This window comes from Electrona antarctica (assembly GCF_951216825.1).
Source record: "Electrona antarctica genome assembly, chromosome: 4".
NCBI classification, from domain to species: Eukaryota; Metazoa; Chordata; class Actinopteri; order Myctophiformes; family Myctophidae; genus Electrona; species Electrona antarctica.
The window spans coordinates 22,358,843-22,384,866 of record NC_136809.1 but is presented as its reverse complement, the minus strand read 5'-3'; the positions used below and the strand labels follow the sequence as shown (position 1 = coordinate 22,384,866).

General features: G+C 43.2%; 1 protein-coding gene across 4 annotated transcripts in view; it reads right to left on the bottom strand.

Moving 5' to 3' along the window:
• The window catches only part of LOC306921693 (regulating synaptic membrane exocytosis protein 3-like), a gene marked incomplete at its 5' end in the record, with an annotated part of 88,313 nt that overhangs the window by 42,304 nt on the left and 19,985 nt on the right, over positions 1-26,024 (bottom strand). For all 4 annotated transcript variants that reach the window (XM_079498938.1, XM_079498939.1, XM_079498940.1 and 1 more), the window contains 4 exons: positions 5,794-6,686; positions 7,329-7,627; positions 18,824-18,844; positions 22,926-23,142. In XM_079498938.1, coding sequence (XP_079355064.1) covers positions 5,794-6,686; positions 7,329-7,627; positions 18,824-18,844; positions 22,926-23,142 — 1,430 coding nt within the window. The remainder of the gene's footprint in view (positions 1-5,793; positions 6,687-7,328; positions 7,628-18,823; positions 18,845-22,925; positions 23,143-26,024) is intronic.

Here is a 26,024-nt window from a genome sequence, read left to right as displayed (position 1 = left end):
ACTAATTGTCATAACGAAATAGAGCTTAAATGGTTAAAGAATGAAAACGTGCATAAGAGAGAGAGAGACAGGCAGAGAGTGAGACGGAAAGAGACAAAGAGAAACAGTGCATGTAAACTTCTTTCACAGTGAAACTACATTAACGCAATCCAAGTTGGCCTGTCCAACACAGGAGAGAAGGCGTGGACAGAGATGTTGCGCTCTCATTAACACCAACAGATGGTCTAGGTGAGTAGAAGAGGTGACTGGACCAACATCAGAGCAGAGCAGCCCTAGATCCTCATGTCCACTGTTCTACCACACAGGACTCTTTCTTTGCCAGAATAGATCAGATAGCCAGGGTTCTATTTGTGAGCTTGTTGTAGTGTGAACGTTAAAGTAAATTATTGTCTCCACCAGGCCGGGAGAGAGTATGTTTTGCACTCCATCCGTGTGTGTGTGTGTGTGTGTGTGTGTGTCCGTCCTTCCGTCCGTCTGTTACCAGCTAATCTCCGGCACCGTTAACCCGGTCGATGCCAAACTTTGCACACGCACTCCCTGGATGCCAACGATGAACCTCTGCCCCACATTTTCCAGAACGGCCTGTTATAGCGCCACCATGAGGCAGCTTTTCACATGTTTTACCTAAAACTGCACCGATCTGCGTGAAACGTTGCATGCACACTCACTAGAGGCCAAGGACAAACCTTTGACCTGCAAAGCATGCAATTTACGTGAAATCTTTCACACATTTTCTTACTAGGCTGAGGAATATATCCCACCCTTTTCACATTGGCCTGTTATAGCGCCACCAACAGGTTGATTTTTGCAAAACACATTTTTGGAACAAAATGCCTCAAATCATCCAATTGCCATCAAAGGTGTATGAAGAAATGGCACCCTTTTCACATTGGCCTATTATAGCGCCACCAGGAGGCCACAACCTGACCTGCCCTGGTGGAGACCTGTGCCCCGAGGGGCACTTTTTCTAGTTAACCATATAACCGTTTATTTATAATAAGCGTTTAAGACTAAGAGTTTTATTAGGATCCCCATTAGCTGGTGCAAAGCACCCGCAAATCTTCCTGAGGTCCACACAGAACATAAAAACATGACATTTGACAGGAATGACATTACAGGACAACTGTTCGCCCCCACCTCTATATCCTGATAATCCCCTTCAGATTAACTTCGGCCCCAACCTGTACATACTGTATATTTCATGTTTATTAGAGGAAATTCATATGTTGTTTTAAATTATTATTGTTATATCAATTGTTGTTACTGTGTTAAATTATTATTCATGTCATGTGTGAGTGTATGGGACCCGAATGGAAACAAGACTGCAAGGTCTTTCTTCGGTGAAATCCTTTTTGGACAAAATGCCTGACTGTACGTTGTGCTGTTTGCATTCATATGTTGACTAATAAAATATTCAAAAAAAACTGTATATACACCGGTAAATAAAATAAAAAATATTTAACAAATAAAGTCAATTTCTTTCCAACAATTTCATCATCCAGCTTTCTCTGATTCCCCATTTTCTTGGAAAAGAGAAAGGAAAAGAAAACAAAAAACTAATAATTATATCTACCTCAGTTACATATTAACCTTACATTCTCTTAAAGTAGAAAACAAAAGTTGCAATTGATTAATACACTATCAGTTAATTCATATTTAAGTTGTATATTTTTCATTTAGCCCTAATGTCTGTTGTATTTATTCTGTTTACGTTGCTGTAGGGTATAGCCTACATATAACTTACAATGTGTGAATCCTCTCGTTTACACTGCTATTGCGCATATAAAATAAACCTCTTTTTTATGGAAAAAATAAATACCTCGTATTGATCATTTTTTAAAGGGTCACATGGCAGATAAAAAGGCTGAGAATCACTGCAATAAATAAACCATTATAGAAACCTTGTAACTACTGTAGTCCAAACAAAACAATAACAGTACGGTATGAAAATAGACTATCTACAAGCTCACAACGTCTCACATTACAAGTCATTGTGATCTTGTACTAGATCTGCTATTTTCACCACTTTTGTGCATGATGAAGTAGGGCATATTGCTTAGGTGGAAATCTCCTACACCCGCTCCACACAATTTGTGGATATGGGCTATACTTAACTACTGTACTGTATGTACATGAGCTGAACCTCGCTGATATTTCGGACTGATTGTTCCGTCATTTGTAGGATAATGAACGGTGGCATGTCAGGAGGCGGATCGACTAGTAATCGTATGTCTACCAGTGATTTTTTTATGTTTTAATTTAATAGTTTTTGTCTGATTTTTTTCGTTCCAACAGGTTGTTTCCTTAAATGTTTGTCTTTTTTGTCCCTTTCTTTTTGATTTTATTCGAATTTGGTGTTTACAGCACCTAGTTCTTGTTTTGTCCAGATTTGATGCTTCATTACTGTTTTAGTGTTGTTTAAGTGTTGTTTCTTGTAAATTGAAAACTTTAAAAAATAATTTACAACAAAACATAAAATGTTGAAATATGGAGATACAAGGTCTCTGCCCGACAGCAACGCTATGAAACTATCGTGATGCTGATTATGAAATAAATCAATCAATAAATGCTTGAGTGGTGGTGATGGTTTTCCTGGTAATCTCTGATCTCAGGCTGCATAACTGCTGATGCTGCGGTTAGAACTGCTGAGCGGGCACGCCGACTTTTAGGAGATGAATACACAAGGAGTAGAAATCAAGACGGGTAAATCAAAATCAAAACTGTTCCTCTCACAGATCCATCAAATCCAAAGATGATTTGAACGGCTCAGATATAATCAAAATGCTAGTCTAGCATCAGGTTGTTCAGGTATTTTTACCAACCTGGTAAACCTGGTTAAACATCATCATTCAACGTTTAGTCAAGCCAAACCCATAAAACAGCCTTAATTAGGCCTCATGCACACGTATCAAACACCAATCAAGCAAATCGTTTTTTTTTGGGCCACCACAATGCTTTTCCAATCGGAGTCACATGGTTTGATCAAACATTTGTGTTTGATTGCTGATTGCTGGTGGTGTTCTGCCCCTCCCCCCTCATCAAACAAAAATGTTTGGTCAAACCATGTGACTCCCATTGGAAAAGCATTGTGGTGGCCCAAAAAAACGATTTGCTTGATTGGTGTTTGGTACGTGTGAATGAGGCCTTGAGACTTTTCAGTGTGATGATGATGATGATGATGATGATAATAATGAATGGCATTTTATAGCGCTTTTCCAAGTGCTCAAATCGTTTCACAATGGTTAATTCATTCATACACTGGGAGGTGATTGGCGAACAGACTGTTCGCCAATCACCTCCCAGTGTATGAATCGACTGTTCGGAACAGTCGACGCCAGTGTACTCACTTGCCACATTCACACACCAATGGTGGCAACTGGCAAGCTCAAACCGACCGACTCATCATGATGATGATGATGACGATGACGACGACAGACACCTAACGACCCACTGATTAATGAGAACAATTCATACAGGTTAGGACACGGAAAGATTTTGCAATACAATGTGTCACTGTCAGCTGCTGTCCAACAGATCCATTTAAATCAACACTGCAGATGTTGCTACAGTATGTTCTGGGGATTGCACTGCTTTACAGACACTTCATATACACAATATGCACAAACACACACATACTCTGTTACTAAACTATACCATGGGAAAATTGTTGCTGTCAGGCCGAAACATTGTTCTGAATTTCCCTCCAGGGATCAATACAAAATGTCATGTCTTTATTATGTTAACCACATTATCCCTGGCGTTACTAGGCACGTCATAAATTTGGCTAAGTGGTAAACTCATATAAGCACATTTAAAAAGCAAATCTTCATGACATTATGCCACGGTAAGTATGGAATAATAGTAAGTAGTAGACTGCTTTAATTTCAATATAATTGAATGAATCGTTGGTTGCTGTTAGGAGGAAGTTTATAGTAGATCAAAATATGCACTCATTTTGTATTAGTCATCAAGAAAATCAGTCTCCCACGAAAATAAATATATGCAAAGATCTATCTATCATAGTGGAGTAAGCTTATATAAAGTGAGGCAAAATACTATACTTCTACATACAGTACCAGTCTTAAATAGATCCATAATTTCAAAAAGCCATTTTGCTAGCCCTTAAAAACCTCTGCTTGTTGAATTCAAGCTGGAAGGTACTCAAACTGCCAACCTCCAAATCATATATTATATAACCTAGCATAAAGGTTTAACAGGCTCATTTCACCAGCTTGATTGCATCGATAAAGTTGTCTGTCTGCTGTACGTTCATTGCGCAACACGAATAAGTGTAAACTAAAAACATTTGTAAGAACTTTAAGTGGGGATGCACAACATGGGTTTATTTCACTTTCAAACATGTTTGGGGTCATTTTAACATCTACGTGGACTTTTGTTTGAACTATCTCCACAATGGAATCTCGGAATGTCGCTCTGTTAGCCATATAATCCCAATCGACAACATCTACCAAAATATCAGTCCCGATTTAAAGTAATCTGGATGAATATATCTCGAATAATTTATACTTCTCTTCTCTATTATTGTTTTCTGATCCTTATCTTAGCCAAGATACAGCAGCTTATACTGTAGCTAGCAAACCCGCACCCGCAAACCATGCAGGTGAGGAGTTCAATACATGAGTTCATACCAGGGTCATACGTTAAAATGGAACACAGGACACTTGGCATCCCTAACCAGATTTTACCTTATCTTGTGGCCACTAGTTGCCCAGTGCAGCTGTTTGTTTGAGTTACGCATAGCTAGCGAGCCACTGACCTAATTCCACAAATCTGATGGCCTAAATCAAAGGGACTTTCCAAATAAACAAGAGCTGTTCTCAGAGTCAGAGCAACAGGGTTATTAACCAATCCAAAAGGTGAGGATAACACATCATGTACATGGTAGAGTAATGATGACGGCTTTTACTACTCAATTGAGCATTCCCTATGTCATATTTTCTGTTTTCTATGAGATGATTAAATGTCTGTTTATTAAATGTGTCCCTGTGAGCACCTTCTCAAAATCTGAGCATGTGCTTATACTTGGCCATGAAAAGGATACTGATTCTGGACATTTTATATGGTCAGTCATGTCTCTCCCCCATTTTTTTATTTCCTTTATTGAAACATTTGAGATGTGCATTAAAGTGTTAAAGCTTAGATGGAAGCTGTTAAGAGTGTAAATGGCACTCTCACTCTGCGTCTCATTGGTTGGCTATGGACAGTTCAGAAACCTGCCGACCAATGACATCAACTTCATCATGGCGATTCCAAGCTATCTCTCTTCCTGGAAAGTTAGCATGCTGAAATTGAAGCCATTGTCCTTTCAATAATAAAGAAATAACTTTAAAATAAATTTTTTCTTTGTTTTAATATATACTATTATTGTATTGTATGTTGGACTCATGTCCATTTTCAGACATTTCCTAGAAAAATCTAAACCTATCACACAAAAATGTGGCGGCCCTCCCTGTACTAACTCTGAGAACCCCCTAGGCCCAGGGGTTAAAGAAGACAAAAACTAACATTGGCCGGACCCTCTGTTAGTTTTTGCCTTCTTCATGTTTTTTTTTAAAATATTTGTTTTTGGCTTTTCTGCCTTTATTGATAGCGACGCGCTGTCAGGCCAGAGCCTATATGTGGCATGCGCCTGGACCACTAGGCCAGAAGGCCCGCCTTCTTCATGTTTGAGTGAATTGTAAGTAATTGCGAAAACACACCTGGCAATTATAAAAATTATTGTGATTCTGAGTTTAGTTTAGCACGTAGAGCAGGCACAGCTGTGTGACTGACCTTTCTCGCTGACACTCTCCATGTCCACGTCCTCACAGCTGGTGTACTCGGGCGTGGAGCCGCCCTCCTCCTCTGAGCTGCTGATGGACATCTGCCTCTTGTTGACACCGCGTTTGCTCTTGTAGGCCCGTGGAGGGGGCGGCCGCAAGGACTCCGACTGGTCCGAGCTCTGAGAGTCCTTCCGCAGCAGGTCGTCTCCACCCTTGTCCCTTGGTGTCCGGCCTATATTGGGCTCCAGGCGGCCCTTGTTTGTGCCCCTGTCCAGAGGCACTGGTTCCCCAGGGTGTGGGCCTGCTCTCGGGACTCCTCCGAGAGGCAGGGCACCCCCTCCACCCCCCACGGTCCTATCCACAGAGTAGGCCCGGTGGTTGTCCAAGATGGCCTTTCGGTCTCCCTCCCCGCCGCCACCTCTCCTGGCCAGGCGGTTTTCAAGCACCTCCCCCGTGTTACCTCCTCCGTCTCCAGGCCCCAGTCCGACCTCGTTGATCGCCATGTCACTATGGCGACGTTCATGGCGGACCTTCGACACCTTGGCGTGCATGCGCATCTCCTGCTCCTCCTTCTGAGGCTTGACTGGGTAGCGCGCCAGGTTGGGGTCGCTACGGTAACGATTCTGGAACTCCTCCTCGCGGCGCTGGCGCTCCCTCTGCTCTCGTTCCCGCTCGTCGTCCTCTGGACGTCGCCGGCGCAAAACGTCTTCTCCGTCCTCATAGTCCTGAGAGTGGATCTTCTCCAGCCTCCGGCTGTCTCCCACCCGTCTCTCTCCTCGTTCTCCCGGGCACGGACGCTCTTCCAGGGACGAATGGCATGGCAGCATCCCTGAAGGCCTCCGGCCACCACCACGGCCGACATTGATCTTACCATTCTGCTCATGTAAAGACACAGGCCTTTTCCTGCAAAAGAAGAGGAATTCAGAAGATGTCCAACAAGCAGTAGAAAAATCCAAAGCATCTATCCTATTGATTTTTATTTTTAATGAGAATACAGTGACAGACAAGACAATGGAGAGTGGGTATCTGTGAACTATAAATACTACTGTATAGTGTATATTATCCATTATTCTGCCCAAGACTAAAAGCTGTTACTGTACGTAGCTTATGCAAAGTATACATTTGCAGTGGTGGAAAGAAACTAAGTACATTTACTCAAGTACCTACTGTACTAACATTTTGAGATACTTCTACTTTACCGGAGTATTTCAATTTCCAATAGGTTACTATTACTTACTCCCCTAGATCTCTGATTCAAATATTGTACTTTTAATAAACATACATTCATTTCGGGCATTTGAAAATACCGATCTACAAGCTCACAATGTGTTGCGATGTGACGCATGGTGACCTTGTACACATCTGCTATGTTCAATTTGAAAACTTGAAACGGGACATTCTGCATAATGAGTTTTTACTTTTTTTACATTTTTATGGCAATACTTTTGTACTTTTACCCAAGTCAATTTAGAATTTTGAGTATCTACTGTATACTTTGACTCAAGTACTGGGGTTGAGTACTTGAGTGCATTGGTGAGGCCTTACTTGTCTCGGGGTGGTTCGCTCCGGGAGCGTGAGCCAGGCATGATATCGGCACCTTTAGCAGCGGTGACACCAGCAGGCGGTTGGGTTCCGTCTGGTGGCCCTGTGTTGGCGTTCGCACTGGAGGGAGGGGCCTGGGACCTAGAACGGAGGAGCCTCCTGTCCCGGGCGTCACCGCCCCCGGTCGGGTCGTTCAAGGCGGCGCCCAGGCTCGCAGGCCGCACCCCTTGCCCCGAAAACCATTCTCCTGATTTGGTGAGGATCTCTTGTTGCTTACGGCACAGGTTGCATACCCACATTACCTGCAGAATTGAGGGGAGAAAAGCATTAGGCGAACTATGCGTTTCTTATAGGAAACATATTTTACAATAGACTAAGTGATTAGGCATGCCTGTGTTTAAACATTTTGATAACGTTTGTCAAGCTGCTCACATTGATACTGAAAAGCCTTGTAAAGCTTGTGTATAGTCAAGTGCATACTGTACACATTACACACGCCAATTAATGGTTACATGTCAATTTAGAAGTGTAAGAAGTATACTCAGATTATTTTATGACAACCCTACGGCCCCCTAGGCCATGGGGTGAAAAGAAAAGAAACAAGAAAAGTAGCAATACCACAATATAAAACCAGTAGACGCCCTGAGGGCGAGAAGCAATATCGCCCTAAAGGGCGAGGTCGCCATATTGAGCGTGTCACGACTCGAGGCCATATATGGAGCGTATCACGAGGCGTCACTGACTGACTGACTGACGGGAGATGCAGGTTTTCATAGTAAACTGCGACCTAAAGTCTCAATTACTCTGTTGTAAGTAAAAGTCCTGTAATCGATATGTTACTTGAGTAGAAATACAAAAGTGTTGGCATCCAATTATACTTCAAGTCGTGTCGTAAACATTACAAAGTATAACATATAAAAATGTAAATACTCATACCTCAGTATCAATTATACTTAGGTAGGCCTACAGTAATTGAGTAAATGTATTCAGTTACTTTTTCACCACTGGTAATGTCTTGTCTGTTGTCTCCCAGACAAGTGACATGAGGTCCAAAAATAGCATGTTATCCTCCTGCATCCCCCCCATTCAGGTTCCTCCTGCATCCCCCCCATTCAGGTTCCAGCTAATCAAATATTGAACAGCACTTATGGAGGGCACTATTTTAGGTCCATTAACTATGGACAGACCTGGATTATAGTAGTACAGACAGACCCATACATCCATTTGGTTCCATTTATACTCTCCTCTGAGTCAAATTTACACTAGGGATTTTAGTGGGTAGTCCAACACTGTTTTAGTCAAACCAACACAACCTGCGGGAAAGATTATGTTTTGAAACTATTTATGAACCTGAGAAATTCTGCTGAGACAGGACTATTTAGTATTGATAGAGTGCAGACTTTACAGTCTATACTGTCCACATGGACAGTATGTGCAGGATATAGAAGATTAACATATAGGAGTACTGCATTATGAAAGCTAACATTTCATCTCACTAAAATGTGTTGTATTTGTTCTTGGGGTATCATGCCTATTTGCCTATACTATACATGCAACTGCAACATGGTGGCATATCCAGTCAGACCTCTTTAAAATATTAAGAAATGGAAACTCGATGCAGCCTTTAAAAAAAGAAGGGTATACTTGTGTAGGCATTGCCGGATTCTGTGAAGTCTCTAAAATACTGACATACAGCCTTACAATGATAATGGACAGTAGAAGTGACATATGGGTAAATGTTTCTGCACTGAGAATGAATAAAAGATTATATCAGCTTGAACATTCCCAAACATCCTATACTCACATGAAGCCATCATAGCTACTGGAAATGACCTCCCTTTACCAGCACAAAAACTAGGTTTCTCTCCCATGTATTTATAATCCCATTGGTATATGATTCACTGGCGGAAGAAATCCAGAACAGTGGGGAAAACACAGATGTCCCTTAATTGTATTCCTGTTCGAATCCTTTGATTTATAAAAAGAAAAAAAAAGAAAAAAGAAAAAAAAACAATGCCATTTGGGAACAATAAAACATTACTCATTTGCGGTCAGATTCTTAGCAGTCAGTTAGCAGTTAGCTTTAAGCGCGCCCAAGCACATTCATCATGGCCTGATTGAATCCCAGTTGGCGCATGTCCAGACAAATCTAAAGTAAATCAGCTGCGCACACAACTCACAGCTGTCGGGGCAGGCGCCCATGAGCTCTCTCTCTCTCTCTCTCTCTCTCTCTCTCTCCCTCTCTCTCTGTCAACCTCTCACTTTTCCTCTCTCCTCCTCTTTACTCCAGCCTAGGGGCCACAGATTACTAGTGATCAGTAATCCTTTCAGCTTCTCACCATTATTCAACTCATCATCGGCTGGCAATATCAGCTTCCAATACCTACCTCCTAACCCGCAAACCCTTTTCTAACTACTCCAAGGGAAAATGTGGTTAATTATCAGTGCATAATTTATAACTCATTGTAGAACACTGAGGTATGGCCCATAGTTTAAACCTGAGTTCCCATCTCTGAACAATGAAATGTGATGTACCACCCTGGCCTCTAATCATTCAACCATTGGAGCACAGAGATACATTGTCCTGTCTTTATCCAGCTGTGTCTGTTCTGCACAAACTATACTGTATGCAGATGGCCATGTTTAGGTTAGACTCCTTAGTTCCCACCAATGCATAACTCTAATCCAAAGAGTTAATCCTTGAATAAGATCATACAGAAACATGGACACAAGACGTTAACATCATATTTGATTTTGTAAAGCCAGCATCTACGTATGTGTTACAGTATGTGCTTTACAGCCTACACGGGAGAGGAGGATGGGGACACAAACAATAATAACATGTAGGACATTAAAACCTCTGTGTGCACTAACATGAGAGAACACGCACGCACGCACGCACGCACGCACGCACGCACGCACGCACGCACGCACGCACGCACGCACGCACGCACGCACGCACGCACGCACGCACGCACGCACACACACACACACACACACAGACCCACCCACACCCACTATAATCCAGAGCTGGAGTGATTATATGCTCGCTCAGTGTTCCTGGATAGCGTGACAAATATTGGAGCGTGTGTGTGTGTGTGTGTGTGTGTGTGTGTGTGTGTGCGTGCGTGCGTGCGTGCATGCGTGCGTGCGTGCGTGCGTGCGTGCGTGCGTGCGTGCGTGCGTACAGTATAGTGGTTACTGCTGGAGCAGAGTGTGACGTCATAGCCATGGTTAAGACGGCCAATCAGCTCGCTCCCATCAGAAGCAGCCCACTCTGATGTCACCTTGAGTTCATCTCACTCTATCCTGTGGACTGCATTCACTGCCATGTCTCTGTGCATGCATGCGTGCATGCGTATGTAAGTGCGCGAGTGCATGTGTATGTGTCTATGCAATCATGTGTGGACTGGAGTGAGCGCCGAAGAGCACAGATGGAAAAAAAGAGGGGAAAAAAATGTTTTCTTTTAATAATCCCCCCTCGGACAAACCCCCTGAGGGTCTGATATCAATATTATTCTAATGATAGCATGGTCCCAGTAATCTTCAGTAAACAAATAAAATACAATCTGCCAAGTTGGTGACAGTATTTCCAGCCTGGCTTGGACATTGGCCAATATGGTTCATTAGCTCTCCTCTCCTCTCCTCTCCTCTCCTCTCCTCTCCTCTCCTCTCCTCTCCTCTCCTCTCCTCTCCTCTCCTCTCCTCTCCTCTCCTCTCCTACCAACATCTCTCCTCCTCTCCTAGCTAAACTGACAAACAATGAGGACTTGAAAAATGAGGAGGCTACACAACTATCCTCCATCAAAGGGGGAAGGGGGTGGGGTGCATCTTTCCCACACATCCTTCCCTCCACCTCCTACCACTACTGCTGCCTCCATCTGTTGACAAAGAGGGTGGGGGCGTGTGCTGTATAGCCATGCACAGCCCTGCCAACAGCAGCATGCAAAAGCAGCCTATACAGCAGCAATAGCTTGTCATATTTAGTGGAGAATTCTGTGAACGTCAGCTTTTCCTTAAATGGGCAGAATAGATGGAGTCCCATGGGTGGCAGGGCAACTGGGGGGAAACCAAGTGGGGGGCTTCAGTTAGATCTCCCCACTGACAGAATGACATATGAGGCAGTGTCGAACGAAAAGTGCCATAGTTCAGGGAAATGGTAAAATCCGGAATGGCGGGAAGAAAGACGACCGCAATAGATATAATGCTCAATTGCTTCTAATACTGAAGTAGATCAACTCTGCAAGGACACCCAAGGCATTCTGCAGTTGTTGTTTAGAATAAAGAGAGACCTTTCAGCTTATAGTGAATTCATAATGCCTTAAAATAAGGTCTGGTGACATCTTTTTCTTCCTTCTTTTTTTTGGTTTCCTGACCTCAATTGCACCCAAAAACCTCAACTTTGGTCTGGGGTTTTCTGAATAATTAGCCTCAAAAAGTGGTCCACTGTGGACAGTGATGTTATCAGAATCAAGATCTGGATCTATCCATTCAAGAAAATGCATTTCAAACAATGAAAAGTATTAACACATTGATTGCCAGGTATATAACCAGTAAGACGCCGTGAGGGTGAGAAGCGACCTCGCGCTAAACCTAAAGGGTGAGGTCGTGTGCACGCATCCGCATGGGTGACGGCAGACTGCTGGGCGAGCACTGGCGCTTTGGCATGGGGGGTTAGATCAACATATGGAATTAATTCTGTACTGACCATATAAGGAGCGTGTCTTGAGTGTACAGGGTTTGATGAGGTCAGATCAACATATGAAGTGCCAGAACAAGGTCAGCTCCATATATGGAGATCTAAGGGTTTAAGGTTTGAAGTAAGATGTAGAGTTGCTGGCCGGCTCCATATATGCAGATCTAGGTGATGATCCAGTCTTCTCCATGTATGGCTATTCAGGGTTTGATGAGGTCACTGTCGTGATCTTCATATATGAAGACAGCCATATATGGAGTGTGTCAGTGTGTCTGACAGCAGACTGCGTGGAATGGGGTGTGAGATCAATATATCCGCCTGGGTGACAGCAGACCGCTGGGCGAGCGCTGGTGCTTTGGCATGCAGGGGTCAGATCAACATATGGAATTAATTCTGTACTGCCCATATATGGAGCGTGTCTTGAGTGTACAGGGTTTGATGAGGTCAGATCAACATATGGAATGTCAGAACAGGTCAGCTCCATATATGGAGATCTAAGGGTGGCAGCGGGGGCAGTGTCTTCATTGATTGTAGAGGGTTTGATGAGGGCCCAGGTAGGGCCAGGCCTTAATCTTCGGGCCTGTTGAGAACTCTAGTTTTCGCCAGCTGCTAATAACTTTGGGGCAGACCCATCTAGAGTTTAGAGATGGACAGGTATCAGTCAAAAGGGAGACATCGAAGAGGAAGGTTGGATGGGGAAGGATCCACATATGAAATGTCAGAACAGGTCAGCTCCATATACAGTATATGGAGATCTAAGGGTTTGAGTTTGAGGTCAGTTGTAGAGTTGCTGGCCAATATTGATGAGATCAGGGATCTCCATATATGGGCTTAATATTGATGACATCACGTGATGTCACGGGGCACATGACCATATATGGGGGCTTGACCAACCAAACAAACAACTGACGGGAAATGCACGATTCCATAGTAAATGCGACCTGTGGTCGCAATAATAATAATAACCAATGTATTCTGGAAAGCTTTGTTATTGGTCAATGAGGCTCTATTATTACCCACATAGCCCTTACAAGAAGGCCACTCTGACTGTTGCATCACTATTGTTAGCTTCCAAAGTGCTTTTGTAATGTCTCCTGGCAGGCAGTTAAGCATAATGTTATCTGACTCAGGGATGGACTGGATAACTGCATTTGAGCGAGAAAGGAAATTAAACAAACAGACAAGGTGGCAACAGAACAGAGTTAAGACTCCAATATGTAGAATGAGGAGAGAAGAAAGAAGAAAGAGAGGATAGAGTATAGCTCTATTCACCCACGACCAGTACTAAGAAACATAATGGAGATTATGCACAGCATAATAGTAAAATAAAAAAGTGCTGTGTTTGTGTTTGTGTGTGTGTGTGTGTGTGTGTGTGTGTGTGTGTGTGTGTGTGTGTGTGTGTGTGTGTGTGTGTGTGTGTGTGTGTGTGTGTGTGTGTGTGTGTGTGTGTGTGTGTGTGTCTATGCGCGCTTGTGTGTGTGTGTGTGTGTGTGTGTGTGTGTGTGTGTGTGTGTGTGTGTGTGTGTGTGTGTGTGTGTGTGTGTGTGCGTGTCTGTCCATCCATCCATCCATCCATCCATCCATCTTCAACCGTTTATCCGTAGTCGGGTCGCGGGGGCAACAGCTCCACCAGAGTGCTCCAGACTTCCCTCTCCAGAGCAACATTAGTGACTTCCTCCTGGGGGATTCCGAGACGTTCCAATGCCAGTGAGTCGATGTGTTTCCTCCAACTGCGCCTTGGTCTGCCCCGGGGTCTCCTCCCAGTGGGACGTGCATCGAGGACCTCCCTGGGGAGACGCCCGAGAGGCATCCTAACCAGATGCCCGAACCACCTAAGCTGGCTCCTTTCCAGGCGAAGGAGCAGCGGTTCTACTGAGTCTCCCTCGTGTGACTGAACTTATCACCCTATCTGTGTGCGTGCAAGCGCGACTTAACTTGTGCTTACCAACATATCAGTATGAAAACACATTTTTCATGGTTTGTAAAGAAACACATTACATATTTTTTATATTAAAGTTATATTATCATTATAATCTTAGTGCTTTGGCAATTATTTGGGGGCCCCAAACACACAGGATGGGAATCAGTGATCTATGTCGAGGTCTTAGCACGATTCATTTCCATTTACGCCCTGTAATCATGAATATGCAGGGCCCAGATGATCACTTAATATTATCATGTTTTTAATGATCAGTGTTGACCTTTTAGCCACGAGAAGTGCGTGTGCGATGAGTGCACACTGAAACAATGCCAGGAACAAGGCAGCCAATGCCTTTCAGTATGCTAACATCATTATGTTGGCGTGTGTTTGTGCGTGCGTGCGTGCATGCGCGTGTAGCAGAGTGGCTCAGAGCCTCAGCCTGATGGCCTCAAAAGTCTAATATCTCCCCCGGTCCATGTATCCTTTGGTCTAGTGGTTAAGGTATTGGACTTTCACACAGGAGACCTGAGTTCAAATCCCAGGTGTTACACATGCATGTTTGTGTGTACTTGTATAACTATACTTGTGAGGGCTTTTCTTTGCATGCGTGCGCCTGCGTTAGGCCTCAGCCCCTAGTTGCTCTCCACTAGGAGGCAGCACTCATCTAGGAGACAGATGGTCTATGCCAGTCTCTGTAGCCATCTGGAGATGACATTAAACACACATAAACAAAACCTCAGCCATTAACAAGCATCAGGAACTCCAGCAGCACCAGCTTAATTGAACTATACTTTATGTCAAATGCTGTCATTATTAATAACATTTTAACTTTGATGATTACAGTAATATATTAGTAACTTGTAATAACTGATTCAAGCAGGAGAGAGCAGATCTGTGGTGTTTGAATGCTGCATAATTACATTAATGAGTGTTGTTTGCATTACACATAAGTCCTAGATCGAGCAGATTATGGTCACAGCTGCTGCAAAGCGCATTTATTACTTGTACGCACACATGCATTTAACACACACACACACACACACACACACACACACACACACACACACACACACACACACACACACACACACACACACACACACACACATGCAACACAGTCATATAACATATAGCCTACAATAGCAAATAATACATGGAACACACATTTGGAGAGTTGGTTTTCATTATCTGTAAATATTGTTGCCCTATTCAGAGGTGAATCGCTTTCACACTGTATCTGTAAATGTAAGACAAACAGCAATAGCAGAGAATGCCGAGCTAATGAGTTTGTTGGCAGTCACGCATCAAATGGATGTCATATTCCCCTGTGGCTGGGCTGCTGGATAGGCTTATAAGCTTATGGTATAAAGAAAATACAGAGATTCCGATGAGGAGGAGTTGAAGAACATGTCAAACGTGAAGATTATAATGGATGATCTGTTGGACAGGCAGCGGGTCCATCAAATTCAGTTAGCTTTGATGCCATGACACAGTAAAAAAGCCTGTAAATAAGCTACAGGTTGGTTGTACCGTTTGTAGCAAAAGCTTGTACCAACACAGAAGAAGAAAACCTGTACTTCTTGTGGTAAAAGCATTCAAACTTTCTTTCTTTTCCTGCCTTGATCTCCTTACCCTCCCAGCTCTCTTCTTCCCCTTTGTTGTTTTTCTTGGAAAGATGGCACGATGGGAACTATGCACAAAAAACGAATTTCACCCACTTTTTTACCTGTAAAACTGTGATGTGACAATATAGCGGAGTCTGATTTAAGTGCAAACACTGAGACAGGTTTGATTGAAAGCTGTGAACTCAACTTTTGGATTGGGGGCACAGTAACAGCAACCATAAGTCCTGCAATGTACTGCATGGCAAGCATCATGTATAGGGGTGTATTTGTACACCAAGCTGCGTCACGCTACAGAAACGGGAGATATGGGGGACCTACAGTATGGGCATCATGGCACAGAGATATGGGAGACCTACAGTATGGGCATCATGGCACAGAGATATGGGAGACCTACAGTATGGGCCTCATGGCACAGAGATATGGGAGACCTACAGTATGGGCATCATGGCACAGAGATATGGGAGACCTACAGTATGGGCCTCATGGCACAGAGATATGGGAGACCTACAGTATGGGCCTCATGGCACAGGAACCATTGGTTCATATGGGGGACCTACAGTAAGGACCTCATGGCACTGTTGGCACAAGCCCCCAGTAAGGCTATCCAACGTTGAAGCTGCCACTACCTACTGGCGAAAAGAGGAACTGCAGCACTTTCATGGAGGTGGACGGACATTCATGACGCCCTGTGCGTCAGCACATTGACAAGACGTTTGAGGTCCGGGCTTTGAGGTCCGGGCTTAACTTCCGCTCACTCGAGCCATTGAGTTATAATTGTACTTCCGGCAGTCTTCCGGGTGCTTCAAAACGCCACTGAGCAACTTCTATTGAAATGAATAGCGGGGGGGGGGGGGGGGGGTTGCTAACGCTCCAGTTCGGTCTCTATCCTTTTATTACTCTATGTGTAAGGCTACTTACTTACTTGTATGTACAGTATGTATAGGCTAGCTGTGTCCTCTCAAAAGTTAAACAGTAACAGTCCATGCCACTACACACTATAAATGAACGTAACATTAAAAATCTGCACATCCAGGAAATGCCTGGTGAAAGTGAGACTCATGAAGAGTGTTGCCTTTTGATTGATTGATTGATTAATTGATTGATTGATTGATTGATTGATTGATTGATTGATTGATTGATTGATTGATTGATTGAATGATTGATTGATTATAGCACTGTGATGACAGATAGACTTTCGTGAATATAAATGAATCTCGATTTCGTTCACCTGTGTGATTCCTATAGCTGCACTGAAACACACCTGATTTTAATTATAGAGCTACTCCATTTTGAGTCTCATTCAAGATGCAGACAGTGTATCACTCATTTTAAACTTAATCAGCACGCTAACACATGTATCATTATAGGTTAAAAATAAGCCACGTAGTAGCAAACATGCTTAGCTGGCCATCTCTCTCCCTTGTAAACAAACAGTTTAGCTTTGCTGCACACAGGTGCTGCAGTGATTGAGATTCTAACGTCCCATAGCCTGAAGGGATGGGACGCTCTGGTTGATTCAGAAACATGCAGGCTTCCGTTTCAGACTGAAACTTCTAAATAAAATGACAGAAAACTTAAAGGCCATCTGTCTAGTGGTGCCTGAGATTTGCTGCTCACAGACAGACAGACAGACAGACAGACAGACAGACAGACAGACAGACTAACAGGAGCAAAACCATAATCCCATAGTCAGATCGGTGTATGGGGTGCATACTTAGTTTAGACTAGTCATTGGTTAATGGTTATGGATGGTGTTCAAAGCAGTTCTACTTATTAGTGACTTACCAAACCAGCAGCTTGCCATAGCATACAAGCATCCATCAAATGATACATCTAGAAACAAATCAATAAATCCTCCAACTAGTCACCACATTGTGAAGCTTTCCATATTACTAATTCTAACTTTGACGTGGCACAGCAATGCAATGGTATAATAACATTCAACAGGTTTACTGGGGCCACAAACGAAACAACGATTTAGTGAACAAGCATTAAGAAAAGGTGGCTAAATGTGAACAGCAACACTTTGGCCTATCCCATCTCCCCAGCCCCAGGGCAGTCTCCCCAGCCCCAGGGCAGCTCCCCAGCCCCAGGGCAGCGCTGGTCTGGTCTCAAGCACACAAGCAGGTTAAAGCATGCATGGGCATGAGTGTGCCTTTTTATGCATTCAGATTAAAAGTTATTAGGATATATTATTTTCTGTGTGCCAATTTCCCATGCCCTTTATTTCAAACTGTTACATTAAGCAATGCCCTCAGCACAGCCATGCCCACAGCCATGGGAAGAGGGGTGTGAGGAGCCTAAAGGCTAATTTATACCTCGCTGAACGAGTGCATCGTACAACAAACATGACGTATATTCAGATGTGTTGACACTCATGAATCTGTGTCAAATTTGTCCTGCGACACATGCAACGGAATATAAATCAACCTTGAAAGGTTGAAGAGTACGCCCTGTGACACAAAGACCCTGTGACACAACTCATGCTCACTAGACCCCCCCCCCCCCCCCCACCTACACACACACACACACACACACACACACACACACACACACACACACACACACACACACACAGACACACACACACAGACACACACGCGCACACACACACGCGCACACACACACGCACACACACACACACACACACACACACACACACACACACACACACTTACACACACACACACACACACACACACACACACACACACACACACACACAGACACACACACACAGACACACACGCGCACACACACACGCGCACACACACACGCACACACACACACACACACACACACACACACACACACACACACTTACACACACACACACACACACACACACACACACACACACACACACACACACACACACATACACACACACACACACAAACACACACTCACTCACTCACTCACACACACACACACACACACAGACACACACACACACACACACACACACACACACACACACACACACACACACACACACACACACACACACACACGTGTTAAGTTAATGTTACAGGACTATATCCTTCAAGCTTCTCAGTGTAGGATTACTGATCCAGGATCAACACAAAGGTCCTCCCTTGACCATCTCATCCACAGTGACAACAGTGATCCAAGGTCTGAATTCCTATTTTGAGACTGTTGATGAATACAGGCACATGTGTATAAAAATAATATAAAAAGAAAAGTCTATACTAAAGTGACCCATGCAGAAACTCCATTACCCAGCAAGCCTTACCCTGTCCTTCACTATGAGACACTTTGCAGGAGGAGGAGACAATGGAAACAGAATTAGATTGGCACCTTTGGGAATGTTGAAGACACAATAGTCCCTAGTGGAACAGTGCTGGACAGCAAATGTTTTGGGAAATCACTCACACAAAAAAGGGGGGAAAAAAGAAAGTCTGGCTAACATGAACTGTGAATGAACCCTCTGTTTAGTGAAGTCATTAATCCATACATGGATTTGTACGCACTGGCTCTTTTTCAATTCAATAGATTGGTCACTTTCATCTGCCATTGTTGATTCGCATTCTTCGGCAATCATGGAAATATTTAGCTTTGGCCAATCGAGGTGAAAAACCTCAGTGAAGTCGAAGCTATAGTTTATTTTTCAAATATCAAATACCTATATAAAAGGTGTGACAGGCAGAGGAAAGAGATTTTTAAATGACGAACACTTGAACACAGCTGGCTGTTTAGTGTTTGCATGGGTGAACACTGAACACACATCACATTGTACAGCACAGAGAGAACACAGAAAAGATGCTAACCACTTTATCCTCCTTTGTGGCATGCAGTCCAGGTAGCAGTGAGACGTGAGAGAAAAGGGAGGAAGTGGAGGAAGTGGAAGAAGAGATATAGGAAAGGAAATTAAGGAAAGGAAAGGAAAGGAAAGGAAAGGAAAGGAAAGGAAAGGAAAGGAAAGGAAAGGAAAGGAAAGGAAAGGATATAGGGGGATACAGAGATCGTCAGAATTGTGGAATGGGAAAATGGATAGGTTGTGGGAAGAGAAGGAAAAAAGGAGGGAGAGAAAAGGACATGGTGTGAATGTTCATTTATCACATTTCCCTCCCAAACATATTATATTATTTACAGTGACACAAACTGAGGTGAGGGTGGGTCGACTGCACGTGATGAAGCAATATGCATGCATGGCCTATCCCTACATGACCTTGGCAGAACTGTGACACTCCTGTTTGGAAGTGTCACCACTCCTGAGCATTCACAAGGAACTGGAACATCAAATGAGGCATGGAACATAGGGGATGGCAACATATCCATATTATATCAATATTGTGATATGAGTCTAGACATCGTCTCAGATTTTGGATATTGCAATATCATGTTATGGCATAAGTATTGTCTATTCCTGGTTTTACCTGCTCTACCTCCTGAGCCACTGCCACCCTTACATTATCGTCACAATATAAAAGTATCAATATAGCGATAGTGTATTTGGTCAAAAGTATTGTAAGATTAGATTTTGTCCATATCGCCCAGCCAATAGGCCTATCTCACAGCCCCCTTTCCACGCCCGCTTCCGGTAGATAGTGGTGTCATTTAACATTAGCATTTACACGTTTCTTTCTCTGGAGAATCTAAGTACATTTCCTAATGTAAAAATGTGACAGACCAATATTATTATGAAGCAAACAAGATGGTAAATCAGCTCGAACAGATAGAACAAACCTTACCTTGAGAAAACAAAAGTTGTAGACTTCTTAAATTACCTCTGTTAACATGTAGTGTCTATGGAGTGACGTCACGCTATCACCACTAACACGGAAAGGGGGCGTATTAAGGGGGCGGGGAAATTCTGTGAGATAGGCCTATAGCCATACATGGCATGACTCATACTTCTGGAACACCAAAAGTGGCATAACAGAACATATTCTTTCATAATCATACTGTATGTGCCCAGCAGTTTCCTTAATTACAATCAAGAATGTGTGTCTATAATTTCACACATGCTTTCTGTCCAATCATAATTCATTATTTTTGATGGCAAAACGATGCAAAAACCAGTGAACCCATGACCGCAGGTGTGATCTGCAGTAAAATGGTTCAAATTAAAAGTTTAATTTAATTGTAAAATAGATCCATATCGCAGGGTTCCATGATTTTATGTGTTAATAGGTGCTACCATCACCAATTACATGATTTAGCATAATATAATTATGGTGCTGAAGAGAGGTCTAGTGGCCAAATTAAGTAGTCTAGTTGGCACAGATAAGACTGGCATCAGCATGTTGCTGTGATGCCTTCTGCAGGGCACAGGCTGGTACTACATGCTTCTGTCAATATTCTGTGATGATCAAACATCACAGTAAGTGGAACGCACAGAGCACAGAGCATAATGCTTTTTATTTTAGAGAGAATTATAGAGTGCATTCTTGCTTTATTTTTATTTTTTTAGATCATTTTTATACCACGATTTTGTAACCCATTTTTCACACCCTGTGTCAATTATCTAATGTGATCCTGGGCTCTACACACCCTCCGCCAACCTGGGGAGAGCAACAGACTTGAACTCATGCTTCCTTCATGCATGAGTGTCCAAGTCGCTCCTTTACAACTGACAGGGGGAGTTTCCCTGGTTGGACGTAGCGCGTGGAAGGAACACATTATTCCAACCAGTTCCTTTCCCCTCCATCAGGCGCCCCAGCTGGCCACGGGGAGGCAGTTTAGAGACCAGGATTACTGCATGTTTTTGTGAGGGTACCTACCCTAGGGGACACGGGGAGAACATGCAAACTCCACACAGAAAGGCCCTTTTGCATCCATCCATCCATCCATCCATCCATCCATCCATCCATCCATCCATCCATCCATCCATCCATCTATTCCAAATATTTGTTCTTTAACTATAATTTATGCAAACAAATATATTACAAATATATTCCTGATAACAATGTATTATTTAAAACACATTAAAGTATTTAATTCATATTATTTATGTAATTCTAATCTCTTTTTCCTTTCCATGTAACAGTCTACCTGTGGTGAAAGCAATCTCAACAGCGATACTATCATTATCCCCGGCCAGTGATTTTTGCTTTACGTCTTGTACCAGTGTGTGTCCGGACCCAGCTGGGCTGGGCGGATCTGGAACAGATTGCGAACCAGCAGGCCAAGGGTGGAGGGCCCATAGTCAGGTAAGATACCTAGGAGGGTCTCTCTCTGTGCTTGGACCGTGGCCCAGAGAGAGGTGCGATGGAGACGGGACCCATCTTAAAATAGCACCCACATGCTGGGACAATGGCTTTTTGTGCAGCCCTGTGCATATCTTGTGATTGTTAGGAATTAGGCATGTCTTCATGGTTGCTCTGTTTATAAACTGTGAGCAATTATATGTAAGTAATGTATGGGTAGATTGACTTTATTGATCAGGGGTTGACACTAAACGGTCGGGCGGGCTTGCTTCCAGGTTGCCCGATGGGCAAGTGTTTTCCGTCTTCATTAAATATTATTGGCTATTCATGAGGAATAATGGTACCTTTTTTACAACTAGTAGTTTCACTCATTCACAGTTGTCAATTTGATTTAACATTAATTCATTCCACAAGTGTAAATTTTACCTATCATTTTATAATGGACAATTTACTTTTCGGGCAAAAGAGCATGACCTTTGGGCAAATATAGAACATGACCTGGTTTCTTTAGGTGTGCACCATTTGATGTTCAGATAAAGTAAAGTGCCCTATTTCAGTGTCTCCCGTCCTTTCTACTGTACTGTGCTACTCTGTGAGGTGTCTATTACATGCAAATCTTTCTTGCGAAATATTTTTTACTGTCTTTGTCAGGACGTTTTATATCCATTCCCAATAGTGTCACTGTTTAACATGCTTGACAGTCACAGACAAGACAAAATAGATGCCATAACGTGTGTTGTGAAGTTCTCCCATTTGGAACGATTCCACAACACATTATCAAGTAAATTACTTTAAAAGTGAGTCTCAGACACCAGTGATTGATGCCAAGCCATTCTGACACCACACTTTGGTCTATCTCCAAAGTGTGACCAGGTGTGCAAAAAGCACACCTGGCAGGCAGGCAGGCAGGCAGGCAGACAGACAGACAGACAGACAGACAGACAGACAGACAGACAGACAGACAGACAGACAGACAGACAGACAGACAGACAGACAGACAGACAGACAGACAGACAGACAGACAGACAGACAGACAGACAGACAGACAGACAGACAGACAGACAGACAGACAGACAGACAGACAGACAGAGATACCAACAACTACCACATCATGATGACGGTGATGAGGGGAGTGAGTGAAGGAAGAGAGGCAGAGAGAAGAAAAGGAAATGGTCCAGTCCTCACATTGTTGGAGCGTAGAGAGACGCGGCCGCCACATCGGGCGCAGAATTTGGTCTGGCAGTAGGAGCAGAGGTGTCCACAGCCATCTGCAAACTTGGTCTTGCGGCAGATGCCACAGGTAGGTGCATCGTCCTTCTGCGGCGGCTGCTGCTGTTGCCGGGACTCGGCCCCAATGCGACGCACCTCCTGCTTGTAGCTCTCGAACTGTTGGTGCAGAGTTCTGAGAGGAGAGGAGACATAAGGGGAGACATTGAAAAAAGAGGGTGCCTCCAGCGCACCTAAACCTAACCTTAACCCATGTCTAACCAATGACTAGTCTAAACTAAGTGTGCACCCCAAAAAGGACAGAGTGAATGTGTGAGTGCAGATGTTTACGATGATGATCCACTAATGGAAATTCATATTTGTTCGACTGGAGACCTGTGTTGCATGTATTTCATGCTCTCTCAGGGGTCATCAATATGTCCGTAGTCTCCGTACATGGACAAATACGTCTGTGACAAGACTTGTCCTTGTCCGGAAATTCTTGATTTAGTTTTTGAGGGGTGCCAATTAACCACCTCCATTAAGTGTATTTGTGTGTACAGTACAGTATGTCCGTCTGTCTGAGTATGACCCATTGACCCCTGTCTGAGTACAGATCCATGAGTACGACCCATTGACCCCTGCAGGTGGGCCATTCACACTGAGCAGTCAGCTGATTGGGGTTGATTGCACGCACGCACGCACGCACGCACGCACGCACGCACGCACGCACGCACGCACGCACGCACGCACGCACGGTCCATTTGGACCACCTTCAAGACACCCATCTCGACCCACTTTTAGAACCACTGCGCTATAGTATACATTTAAGGCTGGCTATTTGTGTGTTTCTGGTAAAATTATTGTCTGCTCATTTGTATGTCTATAGCAAAACTATAATTTTGACAAAAATGTCCACCACAAGCCAGCATGGCAATGACTCGCCCTCTCTGCCTTCACTTCCTGTATCCCTACTGTTCGGTCTAATTAAAAAGATATTATTTTACAAAAAACATCTTGACTTGAATACATGAAAAGGATAAAGCACACATCCAAGTGCTCAGATGCAGGACAAACGACATTACATAAAAGAAGAATAAGGTCCTCACACTGGTAGAAGAAAATAAGCTCAATCACACAAGAATTTTCATCTGGAATTGCATAACCATGGACCTTAAAACTATATCTCAAAGAACAGGAGACCATGTCTGAGTGTTTAAAAAAAAAAAAAAAAGGTACTGTATAAATCAGTTCCAGTAAAACCCCAGGCAATTACCACTTGAAAGATGTCTGTGAATAACTGATGAATAAACTTAAATGAAACCTTGAGTCATTGACTTGTGGCTTACAGCTTTTCCCCTCACTCGCCTGTTTCCTGGCATGTCCAGAAGAGAAATAACCCAATTGTGAAATGTAAATGAGTGTGAAAACCCCCGCCATGTTTTCCCAGCAGTATCGTCAGAGGAATACGCAATTAGCATAGCATGTCTCTCATATAGGGGACCCAGACAATTTTAATTACCTTGTAGAGAGTGTGAGCGAGATTGAGAGAGAGAGAGAGAGATTGAGAGAGAGAGAGAGAGAGAGAGAGAGAGAGAGAGAGAGAGAGAGAGAGAGAGAGAGGGAAAGAGAGAGAGAGAGAGAGAGAGAGAGAGAGAGAGAAAAAAAAAAGGCAGAGGCTTCATTCACATCTTCATAGTCTATTGTGTACCCAAACTTCAGTAGACCTATAAGTCATGACAGCAGTAACTTCTCACCTCCGCAGTGCAGCAACTTTTCATTAATCATTACCATTATGAAACTCTTGAACATACAGTGCAACATGATGTATCTCTACACATCTGTTGATGAAATACGTGTGCACAACTGTTGGCTAAGAAACCGTGTAACGTGTCCTTTCTTTCAAAATGTATCTGTTTGATTCTTTGCATATAGTTACTGGCATTGCACAGGGCAGTTTATCTTCACACTTACTCATTTTGGTCAGGATAATGCTATAAATGCAAGTAAATTCATAAGTCGTATTTTGTCGTTTTCCACATCTGCTTTAACTGGGCAGGTACAGAGGAGAGTAACACCAATGTAAAAAAAAAAAGTAACAGAAGCCCCATACACTGTATTCATTTACATAACTATTTTTGAACGCACATTTCAGTATACTGACCTTCATCAGGCAACAATAAACAAAATGACAGCCCCATACATAGGGGAACAAATAGGGTCTAGTCAGGGGCAAGTTCAAGTTCAACAATCAAGGGGTATAAGAGGATCCATACCAGTAGGTACCAGTGATAAGTCCACAGTAATTAAAAGCAAATACCAACGATTACCTTTGCTGTACAAGATGCGAGGAATAATGTGAATCAGCGAAAAACACAATCGGGTAAGTAACAATATATGATACCTAGATCCGTTGAAAGCAGACATTTCCGCCCATCTATAGCGCTCAGCAGGAGAGTGGGATACAGGTATAAAATATAGACCCGGGTCTGAAGTCAGTCCCCATTCATCTTGGATGTCATCATACAAATACAAATCATCCACCATGTCCCATGTAGACTCCAAGAACAATACAGCACTGGCGTTAAATGTCTTGAGTGGACACAAAATATTTCTTCTCAAGAAAAAAACAAGGCATCCAAAACAAACATGATTGAATATCCCTAACAATAGAATTCCCCCAACGTCGCCATAAAGATTATTTCATAAGATCCCGGGAAGATGCCTTTCTGAGCCTGATGAAAGCGTTGACGGTGTCGGTACATATCTGACGCTTCACTAGAGATGTCTTTCCATTCCATCACTCTCTGTTTAATACAAGCTAAAGCAGCGACAACAGACTGCCACCCTACAGAGTTGGAACAGGGATGTCATTGGCAGGCCATGAAGCATTTTGGTTAGTCACGTTACCACACAGGGAGATAAAGCTGCAACAGCAAAAAAAATCTCTATGACTTTGCCAAGGCTTATTATCTAGTTCATTGTCAGCAAATTGGGAACATTTTACTTATATTTCTTTTACTTTATGTATTTAATCAAAATCACAAAGAAGTTGTGTAATCCATTGTTTATGGGAAT